Genomic DNA, 24,149 nt, shown 5'->3' with positions numbered 1-24,149 from the left:
TTTGCCCCGCACCCACCCCCATTTACCAATTCAAAATCTGGGACTTTCTTGATCAAGAGATTCTATGAGTGAATTTCTCTCTTGAGACTTTTCGTGTGCAAGCGTCATTTTTCTTGGTTTTGCTGCTGATGTCCTTGACCTCAGTCGCTGGATGAGTGAGGGAGCTGGTGGAGTTCTTTAGGAGTTCTTCTGAGGCACTTTGATCATGACAGTTTTCACTTCTGTGTATGCCTGCAACCATACTCTCCCAGCTCCTGGCCACTCCCAGACATCTTGTAGCCACCGAATGGTGACTGGGCCCCAAATACATCATAGCAGTTGATCCACACAGTGCCAGCCTGGAGGGCTTGGGACAGATAATTGGCTTTGTCCAAGTCCTTGGTGAAGACAGCTGCAGCCAGCCCATACTTGGAATTATTGGCTCTCCCAATAACTTACTCTATGGTCTTGAACTTCAGGATCTGCATCACTGGCCCAAAGATCTCCTCCTTGGCGATAGTCACGCTGTCTTGCACATCTCCAAACACGGTGGTCTGGATAAAGTAGCCTCCGTCAGCAGCTGCCCCTCCACCACACAATAGTTTCGCCCCCTCCTCCTTCCCAGATTTGATATAACCAAGGATCTTCTTAAACTGAGTTTCATCCACCTGCGGCCCCTGCTCAGTCTGGTTGTCAAAGGGGTTCCCAACTACATGCGACTTGGCCCTGGCAACACTCGGCTCCACAAGCTCAGCGTAAACATCTTCTTGCACAAAGGCCTGGGAACTGTCACAGCAGCACTGGCCCTGGTTGAAGAACAGGGCAAAGTGGGCCTGCTCCACTGCCCAGTTCATGTCTGTATCTGACATGATGATATTGGGCGCTCTTTCCTCCCAGCTCCAGGGTCACTCTCTTGAGGTTACTGTTCCCTGCAGCAACCTGGACTAGGTGGCCAACCTCGATGGAGTCTGTGAAGGCCACTTTGTCCACATCCTCATGGGAGGCGATGGCAGCCCAAGCTGTGGGGCCAAATGCAGGAATGCTATTGACCACGCCAGGAGGAAAGCCAGCCTCCTTAATCACGTTGGCCACATAGAGGGCGGTGAGTGGAGTCTGCTCAGCTACCTTCATCACAATCACATTTCTGTCGCCAGGGTTGGGCCCAGTTTCCAGGCTTTCATCAGGAGGGGGAAGTTCCATGGAATGATCTGCCCGCACACCCTGACAGGTTTGTGGCGGGTATAACTGGAAAAGTGCCCATCGATAGGAATGGTTTTCCCATGGTACTTATCAGCCCAGCCAGCATAGTGACGAGGCATCTGAGGACGGTGTCCAGATCCACCAGGTAGGAGGTGACAGGGCTGGCCGTTACCCAGGGTCTCCGAGGCTGCCAGGTAGGTCCAGTCTTGCTCAGTCAGATCCGCCAGGCGGTTCAGATGCGTCCATGCGACGCCGGGTGACCCCACAGGAAGGCAGCCCGGGCAGCCTCTACTGCCTTGTCCACATCTTCCTTGTATCCTTCAGCTACCTGACAGAGGACTTCTCCAGTGGATGGATTGATGGTGGGGAATGTTTTCTTGCTGACAGCATCGTGCCACTCATTGTCTATGAAGATCTGGTTGTAGAAGACTTCAGGCTGCTGGTTGGGGCCCAGGCGGGGCAAGCCTGCAGGATGAAGCACCAAAGCCATGTGCTGGGCCTATTGTTATTTTTTACCTTTTTTTTTTTTGTTTTTCTAACTTGATCAGGCCAATGAGTAATAGAGACAAATAAATAGCAATTAAAATAAAGTGTAATAAGACCTGTAAAAGTTTCTATGAGTGTATTATGGAGGTACTCACAAAAGACATTTTGTCAAGATTTAAATGGGGAGATGTGTGTAAAGTTCTTAGCACACTATCTCATACTTGTAAAGACTTCAATAGATGTTAAACTTAGTAGTACTAAGGAAACCTTCCTTACGGCAAAGGTAAGAATTATCAGACAAAGGGATCATTCGATGAATGGGAAAAATAAGTTCGTATAGATAAAGCTTAGAGCAACTAAATAAACTTAAATAAAACTGAGGGATAGAATAAAAGAATAGGAACAGCAAAAGGTGAAGCTGGAGAGCTAAGAGTGGGACATATCTTGTAGGTCCTGAGAGACATAATAAGGAATCTGAATTTTATCCGAAGAGAAATACAGTATCGAAAGATTTCAAGCAGGAAAATATTTATATTTATGTTTTAGAAATATTATTTTGGCTGCTATATGGAGAATGTCTTAGATGGGGCCAGTGATGGATACTAGGAGAACAGATAGTGGATTATTGAAGGAATACAGGCAAGAAATGAAATGGGAAGAATGGGTGAATTTAACATCTGGTATGTGAATCCTTAGAACTTTATAACTGACTGGATGTTGGGAGTGAAGGACAGACTAGAGTTAAGGACAAAGCTCAGGCTTCTGGCTGGGACACCTGGGTGGGTGGTAGGATCATCTACTGATATGAGGATCAAAGAAAAGGAACAGGTTTGGAAGATACAATAAGTTTTTTTGTTGTTGTTGTTCACGTTGAATGTGGGATACTTTTGATACTTATATGCAAAAAATATATATATATCCTCTGTTCCTTGTTTCCCTCAGGAAAGTGCAAAATATGTAGGTTTCCCTATAACTACCACTAAAATGACCGATTTTCCTTAAAGTGAGGTGGGAGATCCTACACAAAATTTCAAGAACAAAATCCAATTCTTCTGTCCTTTTCTCTGCCTTCTCTACATTTGGTTCTGTATTAGATATGTTCTGATTTTATCCCTTATAACATATGGTTATCAGATGATGTAATTTAGCTTATAGACAATCCAATTAAGCTTTCCGTGGCCCAAAAGACATGTGGTTGGCAACCTCTAAGATTGGTCCCCAATGATATTCACTCCCTGGTATTCACACACAGTATAGTCCTTTGTCCTCGATTGTGGGTTGAACTTTTTGACTTCCTTCTAGGGAACACAATATGGCAGAATTGATGAGATGGCACTTCTGAGTTGGATTATAAAAGGATTGTGGCTTGTTTGGGGTGCTGTGTTTCATGTTCTCTCTTGGGTGTTTTGTAATGGGCGAAAACAACTGATATCATAATAGGGCAGCCCTGTGGAAAGTTGCATGTGGCAAAGAACTGAGGCCTACCAAGAGCTATGTGAAAGATCTTTAAAGTAGATCCTTTTCCAGTTGAGTCTTCAGATAAATGCAGCCCTGTCTGACATATTGATTGTTGTCATATGAGAGACTATGAACCAGAATCACTCAGCTAAGCTGCTCCCAGATTCATCACTCAGAGAAAATATGAGATAATAAATGTATGTTCTTAGCCACTAAGTTTTGGAATTATTTGTTATGCAACAATGTATAATTAATATACCTGCCTTGCTGGCAGGGCAACCAGTTTGAGTCACAGACAATATATTTGAGATATAGAAATGAAAATGTAATGACTAAGATCATAAACTATTTTATTTATTGAAGAATTAAAATAGTACATTAACAAACCTTATTTGATAGAGAAATAATACCAGAATTCTTATAAATGTGATTATCAGCTAAACCACCAGAAATACTGGTTTTGCTGAGTTCTTCCATAGCTATAAAACTCAAAGGCTAAGAAATTGGCTGAAGGCAGGATATGAATCACTGGACAGTTTCTTCTGGAAAGACAGAATGAATCAATAAGGCCCTTTAATAAGGAAGTTGCAAGAAACTTTACCGTTTGGAGAAAGAGTACTCTGTCATTCCTGTACCTAAGGCCTAGGCCCAGCCAAAAGGAAGCAGAGGGTTGTGACTGTGATCCAATGAGTCTGGCTCCAGAGCTCCCTTCAGCTTGTCTTTTGCTTGGTGGTGGAGAGTGTACTGGGCATGATTTAAACTAGAGCCTTATTTGACAACAAGAAGATGCAAAAATTAAAGTCCCAGACCCATCCTTTGATCTTGACTCATTAGTGCCACAGGTTCTCTTGGCCTCTCATGTCCAAAACTGCTCAGGTATTAGTGTCACCACCTTGAGGGACACAGTTGCCCCCAAGAGTGGGTAGATGGTTGTTCTGGTGCCTGAGATGAGAAATGCCTGGCCAACACCCTCTTCTCTGGTTCTATGAGACAGGGACCAAAACAGGGAAAAGATGAGAGGGGGACAAAGACACTAGGCCAGGAGGTGATCATTTAGGGCTTTGTGCTATAAGTGATTTTGCATTTCCCGAGATGAAATAAGCCTCTCCAGCACAAGGCAGTAGGATGTCACAGCCCTAAGGTCTGGCTGGTTTTATCTATCTGGCAGTTCAAGGTCAGCGCAAAGGACATCCCCAACACCTGAGAAAAGAGATGGGAAAATGTGAGGTCTTCATAGGAGGAGGCATCTTTTCCACAACCGCTGAGATTAGCCCCAGACAAAAAGAAAGTGTCTATCACACTAGAACCACCCTTCCTGCCATTACTTCCAATTCCTTCTCTGTTCTCTCCTTTAGCTTTAGAATGGTAGTGGGGGTGATGGTGTCAGGAGGGTAGAGGATAGAGTGTTGGGACATCTATGTATCATTAAGAAGTCACTTGTATAGTCAAGTTCTGCACAAGTCAACACTCTGTGCAATGAATCATCTCTACCCATGCCTTGAGAATGACTGGTTTCTAAGCAGAGATAAATTATTTCCTTCTGAGCTTCTTGATTAAATCTTAGCTATTCTGTGATATACCCAAAACACTTGGGTGTAAAAATAGTAGAGATGTCACCTAAGAAAAAAGAACACAAAGCTATCCCAAATTCACCCCTGACTAACCATACTAAGCAAAGAAACAAGGAGGAAATTGATTATAATTTTTATCAACAGCTCCTGCTTGGCGTACAAGGCCAATTATTCACATAGAGTGTTTATCCTCACAAGCTTTTCTTTACCAGCTGAGTGAATGACCAAAGTAGGGGTCTGCTTGATGACTACTAATCTGACTATGAAGCACTCATATATCTTAGGGATAAGTTGACCGTGTAGATCTTGCAGCATATTTTCTGTATGCCTTAAATTGGTAATGTCATCATTTGCTACATGACTAGGGAAGCTCATATTATTGAGCATGTACTATGTAACTGGTACTGTTCTAAAACTTTATGTGACTTAACTAATTTAATCTTCACAAAAGTCCCATGATTAAGTTCTTACCTGGATCACACATACACAGATAGTGATGATCCCAATATGAAGGAAATTGGAGTGAAACCACAGTTTTACTTTTGCATAGCAACCCTAAAAAAATTACAAGTACAAATGATACCACTGTATTATTCAACTTTATCAGGAAGATAATTTCAGAAGATAGTTTATATTTTGCCTTATGCCAAGAGTCTTAGGCCATTTTTATTTTCTTCCTATGGATGAAGAAATAGGCTTAAAGTAGAGAATATTAAACCAGAGACTTTTCTGGTGTTGTTATTATCACAGTGGCACCTAATGCAAAAAAGTCCGATATTTCTACAAACTGAGTTAAACTAGCTCCTCAGAGGCCTTTCAGCAATAGATATCCTTATCTTTGAATATCCTCTGCTGACTTGGGACAAATAAATGGGGATATGGCCTATGCAATTCTAGGATTGGCTGCATTTCAGCTTCTGCTAAAACCTAAACCTATCATGGCCCTTCCAAACTCCAGGGCAGTGCTAGTTAGTGGGTGTCTTAGTTTTTCTTCATAGAACTAAAAATTTTTGGAGATTTTCAAACAATCCCAAGGTGGATAACATGGGGTAACAGGAATTTAGGAACTTAATGTTGTTGAAATATAATCTTGGCTTCTTCTCTGGGCCTAGTCTGAAGGTCTGAATTAAGTGGGCAGATTGTTTCAACAGTTCTACCAACTGTCTCTCCCCTAACTCCAGTCTCCTTCACTTGTGGTTCATTTCACCAAGGTGCTGGATGCTGCCATTTCAAGGAAGAAAAGCAGAGAAACAGAAAGAAGGGAAGCTTTTCTACCACAACTTTATAACTTTTACTTTCAATCATAAGGCCAACTTCTTTTTTTTAAAGGTTTTATTTATTTATTCATGAGAGAGAGAGAGAGAGAGAGAGAGAGGCAGAGACACAGGCAGAGGGAGAAGCAGGCTCCATGCAGGGAGCCTGAAGTGGGACTTGATCCCGGGTCTCCAGGATCAGGCCCTGGGCTGAAGGCGACACTAAACCACTGAGCCACCCAGGCTGCCCCAAGACCAACTTCTTGCTCAAGAAAAATATTGATATAATTCTCTGTCACTATCACATAAACTTTCTACTCTAATGTAATAGTTTAGGGTAACAAGATTTGTGATGCCATCTCTAGTCTAAATGAGCTTGTTCCTTTTTTAAATTTTATCTAGTGGTCTGGACAACTTTTGTCTAATTTGTCTAGTTACCTAGGTTGTCCTCCTGGCTTCTATTTTGTCCAATGTTCCTTGTTTTTGTTGGGAGGACTAAGTCCTATATGACTGGAGTTTCTAAGATAATTGAAAGTTTAACCAAAGAGATTAATAACAGAAAAGTTGACAAAAAATTACCTGAACTTGTGGATCTGAGGGGCAAGATTTTGGTGGGTGACCATTCCAATCACTTGTGCCATTTACACCGCAACATTGCAGCTAAAAGCCAAATCCCCCCAAAATTTGATGGTTAGAAAGTCAACAGAAAGAAAACTGGAACTTGGCAAAAAGGTGGTCCCTTCAGATCTGACTCTAGCAGAAAATACAGAATTGGCTTGACTACTATGGCCCCTTAGAACAAAATACTTTCAAATCTATTATACCATTTCATTCACATAAGACTCCTTGAGGTAGAAAGGGCGGCTTTAACTTATTTGCATTTTACAGCATTCAGGGGATTCAGTCTGACATGTTTGGGTCTTCCTTAGATCTAAGTAGGGCTTAGATAATGAGCCTATCTGGAAATAAGAGAAGGGTAAGAGAGTGTAGACAACTTTGTACCAATCAGATTGATCCCTGTGCTTTCCCCTTTGTGACTGCTAAACATTATTTTGGACCTAAGAGTTGTAGACCTTAGATTCTAAACATTTCAAGAAAGTAAGTTCCATTAACCCCCAGGCACTGAGGTTGGAAAATTAAGTCTGGGCTGAGCTGAGGAGGAGTCCAGCTGTACTCACAACTGACTGGATAGAATCCCACGTTGCTCTGGTGCTGTTGTCCAAGTGGTATTGCTTGATGCTGTCAGTCAGGCTCTCAGACACATAATCATTCAGCTAGGTAGGGCATATGCCAGCAGAGAAGACATTATAAAAAGCAGGTAAGTTCAAGGAATAAGCAATTTCTAATATAGATTGGTGGTTCCATTTGCTCCTCCCTTTCAAATGATCTCCTCAGAGCTAAGGACGTGCAGAGAGGGAGTTTATATTCAGGGAGTAGTGCTGAGACTGAGATGGCATTGTAGGAAGGAGTACATAGTAGTCTCTCATCCTTCCAGAACTCTGTTTTTTCACAAGAGGACAGATAATCAAAACATGGGCTCCTTAAGGCATGGAAGCAGACATTTTCTACTTCCAAACACATGGAGAAAAAGAAGTCGGAGGAAAATAAGCTTGTTTTTACCTCTCTTCCTATTTTTCCTTCAAAGCATGACTCAATTACAATTTCTTTGATGATATTTTTTTCCTCTCTCCATTTACAATTAATTTTTCTTCCATCCTTCCAGTTTGCCTGTATCTCTATTACAGGACTTATTTTGTGCCAGCTTCTCCATAGTCAGAAATACAACAATGAATTGTGTTCTTTATAGCTTACCTTCTGTTCATACACGAAGAGCAGGATAGCCAAGGTCACCTCAGCAAGGAGGATAATCAGCAGCAGGATAAAGAACTGAGGCAAAGCAGAGACATGCTCACAGCACTGATTCTAGTTCTTCCCTCATTCCCACTCCACCCTGGCAGTATCCAGGTGTGTCTCTGCACATGTGCAGAGGTTCCTACTCCTGCTTGCCCAGATCTTCATAAGCCTCTTGTTTTGTGAGGAATATATGTGATGTTTTTCTACAACTGCATTCCAAATCTCTAGAGGGCAGATCAGCTGTCTTCTAACTTTGTGTTTCCCTTCCCATTGTGCCTATCCAGCTCTATGCACATAATGAGTATGCAACATTATTTGTTAAATCAGTGAAGCAATTTTGGCATCAGCTTTTTGAAACAGTTGAGCAAAAGAGCATTAAACTAAACTATGTGTCTTTAGAGTTTGGGGCCTGGTTGTTTCAGCAAGATCAAGGCTAGTTTGGGGTGGGGGACAGGTGATGGTGGAAGTTGAAAGGAGCTCTTTATAGATGGGGAGAAGAGGTATTCTAATCACAGTCCTAACTTTTATTTATCTCCACCTGTAGATGCTTACTCCCTTTATGCTAATCACATGCTACAGAAAACACATTTTCACTGATTCCCTCTCCTTCATTTTTTTTATCCCAACACTAATTTTGACTGCTTAAATCTGTTTAACACTTTCCCTATGTCTAACATCCCCCATATTTTGCCATTAATCCAGGAACTGAGAATGGGAATGTTTTTGCTCTATCTCTTGGCTCCAGTTTAAGGGTTTAAGGGTTGATCCATAAGGGAAAGAAGATTAATTAAATGACTTAAGGAAGAACCAAAGCAACTGGGAACCCTTATTTATGGATGGGTGACACTGTTATATCAAGCAGTGTTCTGGGTACACTTAGAGATACAAGGAGCTCTCCTTTCATAGAGTTTACAGGCAAAACCTAAGCCTAAATGTGTTCTTCAGGACACTTAACTGACAGGGAACAACTGAAAAGCTCTAGCATCTCTCATGTTACATAATAGCTGCCACCTAAGACCTCGCTTAAGTTGAGTCATCATTCTGTCATGTATCTTGTGCAGATTTGAGATAGATAAATATCTTCTACCATTTTAGAAGGGTCACAGTACAAAGAAGAATCTAGAGACTAGATTTTCCATCAGTTGGTGATTCTGACACAGATCCTAAAAATACATACTAATGTGAAAAGCATTTAGGCAGATGAATGACATTTGATTTCAACCAAATTTGAAGAAATGAAATGCCATAAAGGGAAATTATGACAAGGGTCATTATTAACACTGTAAAATGAATCTCAAGGAAGATAGCAATGTCCTCTTCTACCTATCCTGTGACCCAAGTCAGAAACAAAATACTATTGATCTAGATAGACTTGGCTGGCCTGAGGTGTCAAACCTATGATCCTATGATTTCCTTGTGCCCATAGGTTAGCCACCAAGAAACATCTTGCCTGGGGTTTCAGGCATCATGTCCCTCTACTTAGGGTACCACAACTGCTGCAAGAGACTCACCGACATAAGCAGGCACTTATTCTCCTTGATGGAGCCCATACAACCCAGGAATGCAACCACCATGATAATGGAGCCCACGATGACAAGCACATTGCCCAGTGTGAGGGAGAGGAGCAGCCTGAAGTTGTTGTGGATCAGGAAATAGATCCCAAAGCCCAAAATGCAGCAGCCACAGAACTGAAAGAAAGAATCCCACAATACTCTTGAATATCTGTTCACATTCTCACTTGAAAATAGAATCACATCTTTCCTTAGCTCTATCAAGACTGTCATGATGTCCCACTCATGCTTCGTCCTACCCATATCAGATACCAGAGGAAGCTCACTGTGAGTGATATAGTATCTTCATGCTTCAGATCCCATTCTCCTTGTTCCCACAATAGCTTACAAATGGTCTTCCCTTTGGAAACCACAATCATGTACAGGGGATGATGCCCTGTTTGAGAAGTTGATCCTGCTAGGAAGAAAACTAGAGAAGCCAAACTTTTAAGGATCTTCTCATAGACACATGAGTACAAACATCCTATATTTGAAATTCAGTTGCTGAATTTGGCATAGTGAAACCTTCCCAGAAAAGGTGACTTCCCTTTCTTTTTTTTTTTTTAATTTATTTTTTATTGGTGTTCAATTTACTAACATACAGAATAACCCCCATTGCCCGTCACCCATTCACTCCCACCCCCCGTCCTCCTCCCCTTCTACCACCCCTAGTTCGTTTCCCAGAGTTAGCAGTCTTTACGTTCTGTCTCCCTTTTTGATATTTCCCACACATTTCTTCTCCAATCAGCTATTCATCCAACGGATTCGGAGAAGGAGGGAAGTAAGAAAGTGTCATTTATGCACAGAATTTAGAGTCTCAGGTTTCTCACCTATAGATGTCAGCAGTGAGCCTAGTAGCCTAAAGTTCCCAGAGAGAGAAATAGCATGCCTATAAATAACTGCACTAGTACTTTTCAATTTTACAGGCTTATACTATGGTGGGATGAGAAGAGGGGAGGAAATTATTATTCTCTTGTAAGTGGGGTATGCCATTCAGACATGCATGGGTTGCTCTCCATAGCAGGCTCTTCAGCAGAGGAGAGAGAAATAGAGTGTAGCTTGGATTTGATGAGCTCAGCCATGTTCAGAAGAGGCACACTTACCCAAAAAAGCAAGTTGAAGAAAAACAGAACGTACTTCAGCAACTTCAAGCCACTCATGCCCATGCTGGGAAATCCTTGCTCTAAAAAGTAAAAGGAAGAAAAGAGTAAGTAAGTGACCTGGCTCTGCAAGGTGGCACCAGTGAAGGGAGGACAGATATATTCAGGGGTTCAAGAGCTCCAGCACCACCTCAGGTTTGAGCTGTGACTCTCTAGGAAATTTCTCCAAACTCCCTGTTCTCTCAGTTTCTGAACTAAGGTATCAGTTGGTTTATCTTGGACACTCACTTTCATTCCAATTCAGCAAGCCAAGAATGCTTATCACTGAATTAAGCACTGTAGAGGAGAATGAATCACAGTCTCTATCACATTTGGTCTCTAGGCCAATGCTCAGAGACTAATGCTTGGGCACTTATTCAAGAAGGCAGCCCAGGGGTCAGGAATTCATCAGTTGTGGAGAACTCAGTGACTTGATCAGCCAATTCCTGATCATGTACATACTACATTTGGTCTATAAATCTCTCCAGATGAAAATGGGGGAGCATACCTATGTATGATTCATTCTTTTACTGAAGAAACATTTATGATGTTTTCTGTGGAAGATATAACTGTGACTAAGCAGTAGCTATCTTCCAGAAGATATCAATCTGATAGCAGAGATAAAACTAGCTATCTAATATTCAATGGAGAAAGAAAAGAGATAGCAATGGAATTTTGATATATATATAATTATATATATTATATATAATTATATATATATATATCATTTCATTTTCTCAGCAAGGACACTAGAAATTGAGGCTTTTCCTCAATTCTAGAGATCTGGATACAAATTTTGAATTTTCTCTCAGACACAATTAGGTTCTATAGAGTCACTCATTTTAAAATTGCACATAAGACTGCTATATAAAGCAGGGATCCCTGGGTGGCGCAGCGGTTTGGCGCCTGTCTTTGGCCCAGGGCGTGATCCTGGAGACTCGGGATCGAATCCCACATCAGGCTCCCGGTGCATGGAGCCTGCTTCTCCCTCTGCCTGTGTCTCTGCCTCTCTCTCTCTCTCTGTGACTATCATAAATAAATAAAAACTTAAAAAAAAATTTTTTTTAAATAAAAAAAAAAAGACTGCTATATAAAGCAGAACGTCAATTTATTGTTTTTTTCCCTATTAGAACTATGCCTTTTCTAGTGTATAGATTGCTTACACAATCCATCGCCTGTACCCTCTTAACAGTATCAAGATATCCAGAAATCAGATGGTCTTGAGGGATAGGTTATGTAGGCTGTTGTAAGTGTGATGAGCTATTTGTGTTCCACAATACAATAATCTCTGTTGAATAGACCAAATACGTATATTTATCTCATACTATTTTCCTTTTCCTTTACTATGTCCTTCTCTATCCCTTTCTCCTTCTTGTTTTGACCCTCAGGATTATTCTTAATTCTTCATCAATATTTTAGCTAAGTTAAAATAAAATTCATTTGATTATAAGTGTGTGTATATACTTGGGAAGTTAAAAAACAGTATGATGGGGCACCTGGGTGACTCAGTGGTTAAGCATCTGCCTTTGGCTCTGGTCATGGTCCCAGGGTCCTGGGATTGAGTCCCTCCTCAGATCCCCACGGGAAGCCTGTGTCTCGCTCTGCCTATGTCTCTGCCTCTCTCTCTCTCTATGTGTCTCATAAATAAATAAATAAATAAATAAATAAATAAATAAATAAATAAAAGTTTTGAAAAATATGATGATTTACTACATAGGCTTTGAAGTCAAACTTGAATTCAACTCTCTCATATGCCATTAAACAGCTACACTAGATTTGGAAGCTTACTTAACATTTCTAGTCACAATTTATTCCTATGTAAAATGGGAGTAATACTTATATCTCCTAGGATGGATGTGAAGATTAAATGATCTTACAATAGAGATATAGCTATCGATGGTGTACTACTCAGGAATAAAAGGAAGTGAACTGTTGCTACACAACACAGCATAGATGAATCTCAAAATAATTATGGTGGATACACAAAGCTAGACCAAAAATATTAGTACATAGTGTATGATTCCAGTTATATAAAATTTTAGAAATGAAAACTAACATATAGCAACGGAAAGCAGATCAATGATTAGAGATAGAGGTAGAGGAAAGTGGTCGTGGTGGCGGGGGGTTAGATAAAGAAAAGGAGAGTAGGGAGAGGTGGGAGAAAGGGATGATGAAAGACCATGAATAATCTTTTGGAAGTGATGAATGTGTATTATCTTGACTGTAGTGATGGTTTTATATATGTATGTGTATGTCATAAAGCCCTTCCTAATTTGCCCTGTCTATCTCTCCAAATTCATGGCAACATCCTGTGTCTTATATTTTATTTTTTTAATTTTTATTTATTTATTTAATTTATAAAAGTGCTTTATTTTAGATATTCATGACATGTAAAAATGATGTACATACCAACATACACAATTTGATGAGTTTGGGGTAAGTGTACAGTTATGAAACCATCACCACCATCAAGACCATAGACATATCCATCATTTCCTGAAGGTTCCTCCCATCCCCATTCTTATTATTTTTATTTTTTGTGATAGTAACACTTAATATAGGATCCACCCTCTTAGGAAGTTCTGAATGTACAATATTATATTGTTAGCTATAGTCACTATGCTGTATAGTAGATTTCCAGAATTTATTTATTTTGCACAACTGAAACTTTGTATCCTTTGACCAGTATCTCCCTACTTACCTTTCTTCTAAGCCAGTAGCAACCACCATTTGACCCTATGCTTCCATGAGTTTGACTATCTTAGATTCCACATATAAGTCATACAATACAATATTTGTCTTTCTCTGCTGTGCTTATTTCACTTAGCATAATGTCCTCCAGGTTAATCCATGTTGTCACAAATGGCAAGATTTCCTTCTTTTCTTTTTCTTTTTTTTCCTTGTTTTTAAAGGTCAAATAATATTCCATTGTGCGTATGTACCACATTTCCTTCATTCATTCATGCATTGATAAACATTTAGATTGGTTTCATATCTTGGCTATTGTGAATAATGCTACAATAAACATGGAATGAAGGTATCTCTTTGAAATCCTGATTTCAATTCACTCCAGTTTATTCCAGAAGTGAGATTGCTGGATCATATGGTAGTTCTATATTGAACTTTTTGAGTGTTTTCCATAAGGGCTGTACCAACTTATATTTCTACCAACAGTGCACCAAGCTTCATTTTCTCCACATCCTTGCCAACACTTTTTTTCCCAAATATTCATTTATTTTTTTTTATGGTAGAAGAAGAACAATATTAATTTCTGTTTGTTTCAAGCTTTTATTCAAATTCTAGTTAGTTAACATATGTATAATATTGGTTTCAGGAGTAGAGCTCAGTGATTCATCACTTATATAGAACACCCAGGGCTCATCACAGGTGCCTCCTTGATAGCCATCACCCATCTATCCCATGCCTCACACACCTCCCCTCCATCAACCTTCAGTTTGTTCTCTGTCATTAAGAATCTCTTATCGTTTGCCTCCCTTTTTTTTCCTTCTTTCCTCTGTTTATCTTTTTTTGTTTCTTAAATTCCATGTGAGTGAAATCATATATTCTAGCTCCATCCAAGTCATTGCAAATGGCAAGATCTCATTCTTTTTGATGCCTGAGTAATATTCTGTTGATATATATACCACATCTTCTTTATCCATTTGTCAGTTGATGGACAGTTGGGTTCTTTCTATAAGTTGGCTATTGTTGATAATGCTGCTATTTTAAAATCTAGGAAGCAACACTGACCACTTGTCTCAGTGCCTCCTTTTTTTTACCTGTGGTTATAGGATTCTTTGTTGGAATTTACCATTTTTCTACCCTTCTGACACCTTAATTTGGTTAGCCACTATTTATCCTGACACTCAGCTCCAGTGTCACTCTTCCAGTAAGCCCTCATTGATTGAGTCTATTTCTCCACACCCAACCCCACTCCCTACAAGGAGTACCCATAATACCTGCACATCTCTGTTATTGCACTAGCCTCTTTATTTTGTAATTATCTCTTTTGTCTCTAGAATGTGAACTCCTTGAGGGTAGGAATTAGTTTATTCATCTTTGAATCCTCGAGATCCAACACAGTCCCTTGATTACACTAAAAAAGTAAGATTATTCAATAAGCTTTTGTCAATTAATTCTACATAATCTGGTATAGTGGAATGAACATTACACTGTGTTGGGCTTGAGTTTATCCTGCCAATAAACTAATCTTTTGGATGTGGACAGATAACTTACACAGAAGACTGGACCAGATGCCTTCTAGGGTCACCTCAGCCCCCAAATCCTAGGATCCTATGATCACTGCTTTAGGCTCCTGTAATCAAATGGTCCACAGAACACCAACTAATGAAGTGCCCACAGACATGTGGATATCCTTATTGAGTTTTTTCCTTTCACAGATGGGAAGAAGAGCCTCTTCTTTCTCCTTCATTGACTTTTCATTTGCTCAGACTCCCCCAAATCCCCAGGTTTTTGAAGGAGAAAATCTGCCCATTTGGTAAAGATTGTCACTACACGTGTATGTTTTTTATTGCCATGTGTATGTCCCAGTTTTCCTATTAACCAGACTGAATGGCACTGTTTCCTCTTCCTTTCTTCGTTTTAACTTCATCAGTTATTGGGCTCCTGCCCCTTTAAACCCCCCTGGTCTGGAAGAAATGACACCTCTTTGCAGTCAAAATCTGCTGCATGGTTCATGGCTCTGTGAAGAAAGTCCCTGACGTCAGCTTCCAGGAAACCTCTGTGACCAAACTCCAGTTAGCTGTGGCCACCTCCCACAGCTCCTCGTGCAGGCCAGGGATAAAGTTCACTTTTCAGTTCCTTCCGAGCAAAGATCTTGGGCTAATAAATTGTCTTGTGGATTTCTAGTTCAATCTTTCCTTTTTATTTGACCTGTTCTTTCAGAGCTATCAAATCTAGTCTTGAATGCAATCGAGTTTAGAAGTAGCTAAAGTTGGGATAGAAGCTTCAAGAAGCTACCAATTCAATCCAGCCTTATGTGATCCCAATCTTGGTGCCACAGCAAGACAGCTTTGGTGTTACATATACTATTATATTTATGAGATATTAATCTGTGTTCCCCAAACAAAAACAAGCAACGAAACAGAACCATAGGGAATGAAAGGAATCCATGATCAAATAATTTTGGAAGTAAATAGGATTAAATAAAAATAAAAGAAAAAGCAATAAACAGTTCTTTTGATGAATGACTTCTGAGAAGCTCATTATATACTAATGTACATTGTCACTATAAACCTGTTTTTATATTGAAGGCTAAACAGCTCAGAGAACACATTGTTCTACAAAACCCAATTTGATAAACACTAGTAATGGAATCAGACAGATCTAGTTTTGAATTCAAACCATGCCACATGCCAGAAATGTGGCCTTGGGCAATTTGTGTAACCTCTCTTTCACAATTTCCCTCATCTTTAAAATGATGATATTTACATGCAGTTCACATGTTGTTCAGGGCGTTAAGCGAGATGACATTTCCTGGGTCGCTCAGGATGAGTGCCTGGCTCAATGAACACTGACTAAAAGATCATGTTTGGTGGGGGATCCCTGGGTGGCTCGGCGGTTTAGCGCCTGCCTTTGGCCCAGGGCGCGATCCTGGAGTCCCGGGATCAAGTCCGGCATCGGGCTCCCGGCATGGAGCCTGCTTGTCCCTCCTCCGGTGTTTCTGACCCTCTCTCTCTCTCTCTATGTCTATCATAAATAAATAAATCTTTAAAAAAAAAAAAAAGATCATGTTAGAGCTTTACTACCAGTCCATTCATACGGGCAACCCTGGGCTTTCTGCTAGATTTTCAGGAATAAAATACATCAGGGGCCAGAAGGCCTATTAATAATTTTTTGCTTGTTTCATTTTTTGGTAAATACTTAAAAAAAGTTTTATGCAAAAAAAAAAAAAAAGTTTTATGCACTGTTTATAAAAAATTCAAACAATAAAGAAAATACAAAGTCAAAAGCATAAAATCTTCTGAAATCCACTTCCCAGAAATAATCACCATTGACATTTTTGGTGAACACCTTTCTAGACATTTCTATATATATGGATCTATTTGCCAACTTACACAGATGAACGAAGTATTCAGTAAGGTGACTATGGGCTTCCTATCCACTTCTACAGAGCCTGTGAAGGTGTTTGGTTCGTCAGTGAAGAACAGTGGGACCTTGATTTACAAAAGATTTCTTTTTTTAAGATTTTATTTATTTATTCATGAGAGACACAGAGAGGGGCAGAGACACAGACAGAGGGAGAAGCAGGTTCCTTGAAGGGAGCCCAAAGCAGGACTCCATCCCAGGACCTCAGGATCATATCCTGAGCCAAAGGCAGGCATTCAACCACTGAGTCATGCAAGCGTCCCACAAAAGATTTTTCTAAAATAGGAAAGAAAATCTGTTCTCTACAAGGGTCCCCTATATAAGGGCAAAATAAATTTAAACAGATGATAGAGTTCATTGAACCCTGCAAAATACTGAATTCTTCATGAATGTGTCTTATTTATAATCCTCTCATCAACCCTGTAGCTTAGATGTCAACAGCCTCGGTTTGCAAACAGGAAATCCAAGGCTCAAACAGCCTGTGTAACTGGCACTGTTCACCCAGCTAATGAACAGCAAAGCACACGGCACAAGGCAAAGTCTCTCAGCTTCCCAGCCGACCATTCTTCCGCTTCCCTGGGCTCCATTTTGTGCCTCCCGCTTCCCAACCCAACGCACCCCCTGCAGTGTGAGCCGTAGGAGGATTCCATCCAGTTTTCAGTGTGAATCCCTGTGAACGGTAGCTGAGGAGAAATGGGGGTTATGCAAATACGTCTCTCTCAGAGGGAGTAATAATCACCAGGGAAAGGTGGCACAAAAATAAAACAAAACCAAACTGTCAACATTTATGCATTAATTTTGTCTCTCTCTCTCTCCATCACTTTGTCAAAGTAACGTGTTTGTCATCTTAGTCCTCCCTGAAATTGTGGTCTGGTGAAAACTTTTTCCTTTTCAAAGCTGCCATCAGGGAGAGAAATTGGTGATTTGTAGAAGAGAGAAAGGAAGAAGTGAAGAGGAGAGGAAAAAATGAAGAAAGACGAATCCAGATAATCTTGGAGGCTCATTTTCTAGAGGTTCTCTTTCCTTACTCCCAAAATATGTAGAATTTGGGGTATATGGGTGTCTCAGCTGGTTAAGTATCTATCTTCGATTCAGGTCATGATCTCAGGGTCCTGGGATCGAGCCCTGCATCCAGCTCCCTGCTCAGTGGTGAGTCTGCCCCTTGCTGCCCTGGCTCGTGCTCTCTCTCTCTCTCTTAAATAAATAAATGAAAGCTTTAAGAAAATCTTTAAAAAAAAATACATAGAATTTTGCTGTGGATGGTCTCTGTCCTGGAGACCCATCTATGGTGCATTCAAGCAAGCTATATCTAGCATGAGCAAGGCTCTGTGTGGGCTAATCAAAGCCATTTCTGTGGCATTCCCATCAAAAGTCTGAATAATCTGAATCTAGTCATGAAGAAATATGAGACAAAACAAATTGAGAGACATTCTAGAAAATAGCTTGTCTGTATGCTTCAAGGATATCAATATCATGAAACACAAGAAAAGATTCAGGAACTGCTCCAGGTAGAAGGTGACTAAAGAAATAAGACAGTTAAAAGCAAGGTGTGGTCAGAGATTTCCAGTCACTATGAGGATATTAATCAGCAACCGATGGGATCTGAATAAAATCTATAGATTGATAACAGTATTGTAATTGAGTCAATTTCCTGATGTTGATTATTATACAGTGGTATGTAAGAGAACGTTTGTGTTCTTAGAAAATACGTAGTAGGGGCACCTAGGTGGCTCAGTGGTTGAGCGTCTGCCTTCGGCTCAGGTCGCAATCCCAGGGTCCTGGGATCAAGTCCCGCATCAGGGTCCCCGCAGGGAGCCTGCTTCTCCCTCTGCCTATGTCTCTGCCTCTCTCTCTCTGTGTCTCTCATGGATAAATAAATAAAATCTTTAAAAAGAAAAGAAAATACGTAGTAAACCACTCTGTGGAAAAGGATATCATACCAGCAATTACTCCCAAATGAGAAAGCCAAGGAAGGATAAAGAAAATGTGACAAAAATGGTCATATTTGGGACATCTAGGTGAAGAGGGTTCAGAAATTCTTGGTACTAGTTTTGCAAGTTTTCTGTAAGTCTGAATTTAAAGAGAGACAGAGAGAGAACATTGAATATGAGTAAATGATCTTAGGAATTCTGATCTTTAAGTCATTACATCATAATTCCCTGATGGCATAAATTCTGAGATTCCACAAGAGCTGTTTTTAGAAGAGCCATGGGATAATTCCTTAAGGCCTCTAGTTGTTCCTAATAGAGTGAGTATTAACCCATGAGTTCAAATTTAAAAGATGTAAGGTATCAAAATATCCTATGCCTCAATCTAGTTCTCCTGAAATATAAAATGTCAAATGAAAGTGTGACAAATTAAATATATTTCAAATATTTCATTTGCTATCATATTGACTTCTGATCAATTAGATTTATGACTAAGTTGCATTTTTAAATGTTTGCATATGTTAAAATGCACTGAAAATTTATGGACAAAGAACAGTCTGATGATGCTCTTTTAATAGGAAGTTTATACGAAAAGAGAGTATAGTATAATGGAGAGAAAAGAGCATTCCATAGGGAATCAGGAATTACTATTTAACTAGTTTTATGACTTTGGACAAGTTTCACCTTACCTGGAAATAAGCAGTTTGGAATATTCTATGAAGAGCTGATATTTTCTGGGCTCTCACTACAAGTTGAACATTTTATTTGAACCTAAATAATCCCAAATTCTATTTAAGTAACAACATTCTAACACTTGGAAAATAGTGCTCTTATTTTAAATGATTGTAGAAATGTGTCCTTGTGGCACTTTTTCCTTTACAACAGTTCATGGCTGAAGCTATGATGTATTGAGGTTCCTGCTTGGGCAGGAAGAGTCTTGTGTGCTGGTGATGTGGGGAATGAATAGAGGACTTGCCTCTGTATCCCAACACAGAGATCCATGGTCTCTACTCTGAGTGCTCACCCAATGCCTTTGGAAATGGCTTCCTTCTTCCCAAAGCCTATGTCCAGACAGCCTTCCCACACTCACACTCTAGCTGCAATCCTTGCCTCCTCTAGTCCAACAGCCACCCTGGGAGGCCTGCTCTGTGTAGTGGTCTTGTTTCTCTGTTAATTTGCTTCAGTGCTCTGTACCTGCAGTAGCAGCTCAGTCCCAGAGCTTCCTGAAGGAAGATACCCAGTCTGTGGGCCCAGGGTGATCTGCACACACTGGATGCTCATTCAGTACAGGAGGTACTGGGGGAGGACTAATGTAGGAACACAAACCAAACCACTGTAACTAAATCAATACAGCGTTTCCTGGAACAGAAGCTGAGAGACAGTGATCATAACCTCACAGAGAGCTCCAATCTTTACCCTAATCTGGGGGAAATTGAGATTAAGGAGTAAGAAATCGGCCCCTTCACTCTCATTTCAAGCCACACCCCATCAGTTCTGATGTCTCAGGCATAGCCACAGCCAGGGCTAGATCTTGGACCCGCCAGGTTGTTTGATCTTTCCTCTCACTTTCAGGTGCTGGTTCTAGAACCAAGAAGGAGATAGAGATTTCTGCCTCCTGTGCTCCTGCAGCCAAAGCCTGTACTATGGTCTTGCTTGCTTATTCTCATTTCAAAGGAGTCTAGGGGGCAACTCACACTCTTTGAATGTGTATGTACAGTGCCCCATCTGGAATGCTGTTACTTCCAGTCTCTATAGCAAACTTGTACTTTGTAAATGAATGAAAGCAGTCACTTCCTCTCCAAGGCACACTCCTACACATCTCCGACATTTTGTGCACATCCTACCTCCATTATAGAAAAGATCACATTGTGCTGTATTTGTGTGTTGTGTCTGTACTCCACACCAGAATCTACAAATGCTTTGAGATTGATAAGCCCATCAGTTATCCCTGTTTCTCTGGGACACAGCACAATGCCTACCTGTTCAAATGCTGTGGGTTGGGACTGAGGAAGGGCTTCAGATTTGGAGTCTGAAGCCCTCTGGGTGGTCACAAGTCAACCTGAGGACACCAGAAACCAAAGACCATTGGAGTTTCACTTTGCTGGTTTATGCTGGAAAATTATCAAAGGTGAAGTGGCTTATGCAGCACTAGCTGTGACAGAATGGGCTTTGAATCATTCCCTGTGGGTATAAAGGTGTCCAATCCTTTCATTTATAAGCTAAGTACTCTTTCTGTGGCCCACACAGAAAACACAGGAAATCAATCTTCAGTTCAGTCTCTGTTCCAAACCAACCACAATTTCAAAACAGTGCAGATTCCGGTGGAGATGAGAAAGCAAAACTTTTGTTCAGCCAGCAGCTAAGAATGCTTTTGCTCAATCCTCTTCCAAAACTCCAACACCTCTTATCTTTCACAGGAGTTCCTTAAGGGCAGGACTATTTTCAGGACAAATCTCTACCTTGCTATTTTGTCTCTCCACCAGAATCTTCCAAAGCACAGTGCCTGGCCCCAGGAGGCACTTAACATAGGATTAGTAAATGAATTCATTAAAAAGTCTGGTCTTTGGGTGCCTGTCTGGTTCAGCTGGTTGAGCATAGGACTCTTGATCCGGAGGTTGTAAATTTGAACCCCCATTGGGTGTAGAGATTACTTAAAAATATAATCTTAAGGGGCACCTGGGTGGCTCAGTTGGTTAAGCATCTGACTCTTGGTTTCAGCTCAGGTCATGATCTTGGGGTTTTGAGATAGAGCCCCACATCCGGCTCTGTGCTCAACCCCTGCTTAAAATTCTCTCTATCTGCTCCTTCCCCCTCCCCGTGCTCCTTCTTGCTCTCTCAAATAAATTTTAAAAAATCTTTTCAAAGATCTTTTAAAAATAAAATAAAAAATCTGGTCTTTATTTTTAAATTTATGGCTCAATGGCCCCTGAGATACTTTGGGAATCTAGAACCCCCAGTGGCATTGCCATCCTCCATTGTTAGGTGTGTAAGTATTTTTCTGGAAGATTTTCCTCTCCCCCAGGGCATAATCAGTTGAGATGCTTGCAAGTCTTGGAAGGAGAAAGCTCTGATTTAGTGTTTCCCATGGTCTCCTGACCTCCAGTAATGACTATGGTGGTCACAGAAAGTCAAGACCAAAAGCTTGACTATGACCTTCTGAGTCCATAAGACCCCAGTCACTAGTTACAGGGCATGAATTAGAACTCATTACAATATCAAATTTTGTTGGTTGGTGCATGTCATAATACATTTATCAATATTTATGTTTTGTATACCAAGAACAAGCTTATTCAGCAGAACCATTAGGACCACAACGTTCTTTCTGTCTGAAAACAATCTACGCATCTCTTTAGGGGTGTTCAGCTTTTACTTCTTGATATACAGGCAGTGGGCATGCCCTATGTTCCTGACTCTGAACTCGGTGTTGTCATTTGCAGCTGTCCTATTTTAGTGGCTCTGAGGAATCACAGTGAGGAATTCAACATGAAAACTTGTTGAATTAAGAACTGCCATCTCCCAGCTGCCTTTCTAAATGGCTCTGGCTGTTGGTTCTCTCCTCACTTTAAAATCACAAAATCAGGCTTCTAAGAGACCTGAGCATGTATGAAATCTCCCCAATATCATATCACACAGAAGGCTCCAGGCATCAAAAATGACAACTCACAGAAATTCAAGTTCTGAGGCAATTAAGCAATTAGGTTCTAAAGCACGAATGCCTTGGCCCAGCGAGGTATCAGACAATAGGAACCTGGTTAATGAAAGTCTTTATGGCTTGCTTGTCTTTTGAAGGGTTCTTATCTTATCTTTTTATTTTCCTGCATTAAATATTTGAAAAATAGAAGTTGCAGGAGATTTTAGGCCTACTAAGAGGTATGCAGACAATCCTAAAATACTCTATCTTACATAATATGGTTCAGGTCTTTGCTCTCAAGCCAGATTAAAATGTCACCAATCTTACCTTTTGCAGGCACTTTTCTTCAGTTCCTTAGGCAGGCTTGGTGATTATTCTTGAGGAGGTCACAATAAGGCTGGTAACACGGATGTCAGGGGCTATTTGTGTAAAAGGAGAAGTGAAGGGAAAATAAATGTGCTCACACTGACAACAGGAAGCCCAGTTGAAGAGAGGGAGGAAGTGAGGCTTGGCCTGCCCTCTTTAGCCTTAGAGGTGCAATCCTTCCCCTGTGGCTTTTTAAACATCTACTCCCACGACCCACCCAAATACATAAACTTGCTTCTATGAAACATAGGAAAAGTCAAAGACCAAAGTGGTTCAGGTACTAATCAGTGAGCACTGGTAGGTTCTGGGGTGATTTTAGCCTTGATTTCTGTCTAGAAAAAGGCAGTGCTTCTCAATCAAAGTTGTGCCTCAGAATTACCCGTGAGTCTTTTCAAGAATAAGTATGCCTGGCCCCCCATTTGGTAGCTGGAAACTGGAGTAGAACCCCAAAATAATTATTTTTAAAGGTTTTCTAGGACTAAGACAGGAATGTCTTTTAAGCCTCATTTGACCTTCTCCCCACCCTCCCTCCAGCTGCCTTCCAGAAGATCTCTAGTTTCCTGTTGGATTGGGATACCATTTTCAGACTTCTGTCTCCAAAGCTGGATTTTACTTATGTAAGGATATTGTCAAGGATAAACCCCAAGGTACAATCCAAGGGACACTGGTAAAAATGATTTGTTTAGTAAAGAGAGCCCCAAAGTTCTGAGTTTCAATCCCAGCTTCATCTCTGTTAGCTGTGTGATACTGAGCAAATCTCAACCTCTCAGCTTCAGTTTATTAATAGTAACATCTAATAATAATCCTGCTAGTTACTGTTATATCCCCATTAATAGATGAGAAAACAGAGCTCAAATAGGTTAGATATTTAGCCCAAGATTATACAGCTAAGAGATAGCAGTTGGGGGTGCCTGGGTGGCTCCATCAGTTGAGCAACCCACTCTTGATTTTGACTCAGTTCATGATCTTAGCATCATGGGATGGAGTGCATGTCAGCTCCATGCTCAGTGCAGAGTCTGCTTATCCCTCTCCCTCTGCTCCTCCCCCACTTGTGAGTTCTCTCTCTCTCTCTCTAAATAAATAAAATATTTTTAAAAGTTTAAATAAATAAACAAATAAATGAAAAAAAAAACAGCAGTTTTTCAAATTCAAATTCAAAGTCACAGAGACTCAAATTCAAAGTCACAGAGAATGGGGCAGCCCAGTTGGCTCAGCGGTTTAGTGCCGCCTTCAGCCCAGGGCGTGATCCTGGAGACCAAGGATCGAGTCCCACGTCGGGTTTCCTGTATGGAGACTGCTTCTCCCTCTGCCTGTGTCTCTGCCTCTCTCTTTCTGTTTCTCTCATGAATAAATAAATAAAATCTTAAAAAAAAAGTCATAGAGATTGCTATTTAAAAAAAAAACTATGACCAGTAGATTTTGAAAATTATATATCCAGTTTTCTCTCTGCTGTGCCTACTGGGATTTTCTTAGATTGAAATGGTAAAGGGCTAAGTGATAACCCCAACAAATCCCTAGCCAGCTGTGAGCTGTGGAACCTACCACTGAGTCACAATTTTTTTATCTGATAAATGAAGAACTAGACATTCTCCCCAATCCTCAACTTAGAAACATGCCTCTGGCGGA

At 40.6% G+C, this 24,149-nt stretch overlaps 1 protein-coding gene, 1 long non-coding RNA gene and 1 pseudogene across 2 annotated transcripts; 1 reads left to right on the top strand and 2 right to left on the bottom strand.

The window, feature by feature from the left end:
* Positions 1–41: 41 nt before the first annotated feature.
* On the bottom strand, positions 42–1,758 carry LOC140638155 (aldehyde dehydrogenase, mitochondrial-like; annotated as a pseudogene).
* A 1,698-nt stretch (positions 1,759–3,456) lies between these two features.
* On the bottom strand, positions 3,457–22,625 carry CD53 (CD53 molecule). Its single transcript, XM_072834946.1, has 8 exons — positions 22,485–22,625; positions 10,455–10,534; positions 9,313–9,489; positions 7,760–7,834; positions 7,126–7,221; positions 6,527–6,607; positions 5,166–5,249; positions 3,457–4,323 (listed from the first exon to the last, which is right to left on the bottom strand). Exons 2-8 carry the CDS (start codon positions 10,515–10,517, stop codon positions 4,252–4,254), a joined length of 648 nt encoding a protein of 215 aa, XP_072691047.1. The 5' UTR covers positions 10,518–10,534; positions 22,485–22,625; the 3' UTR covers positions 3,457–4,251.
* LOC140638157 (uncharacterized) lies at positions 18,765–23,170 on the top strand. The gene is made up of 2 exons (XR_012035335.1): positions 18,765–18,846; positions 23,058–23,170. It is a non-coding gene; the product is annotated as an uncharacterized lncRNA (long non-coding RNA).
* Positions 23,171–24,149: the final 979 nt, after the last annotated feature.

This window comes from Canis lupus, chromosome 8 (assembly GCF_048164855.1).
Source record: "Canis lupus baileyi chromosome 8, mCanLup2.hap1, whole genome shotgun sequence".
Lineage (NCBI taxonomy): Eukaryota > Metazoa > Chordata > Mammalia > Carnivora > Canidae > Canis > Canis lupus.
The sequence above is the reverse complement of the archived record's forward strand: the minus strand, read 5'-3'. Positions and strand labels throughout refer to the sequence as shown.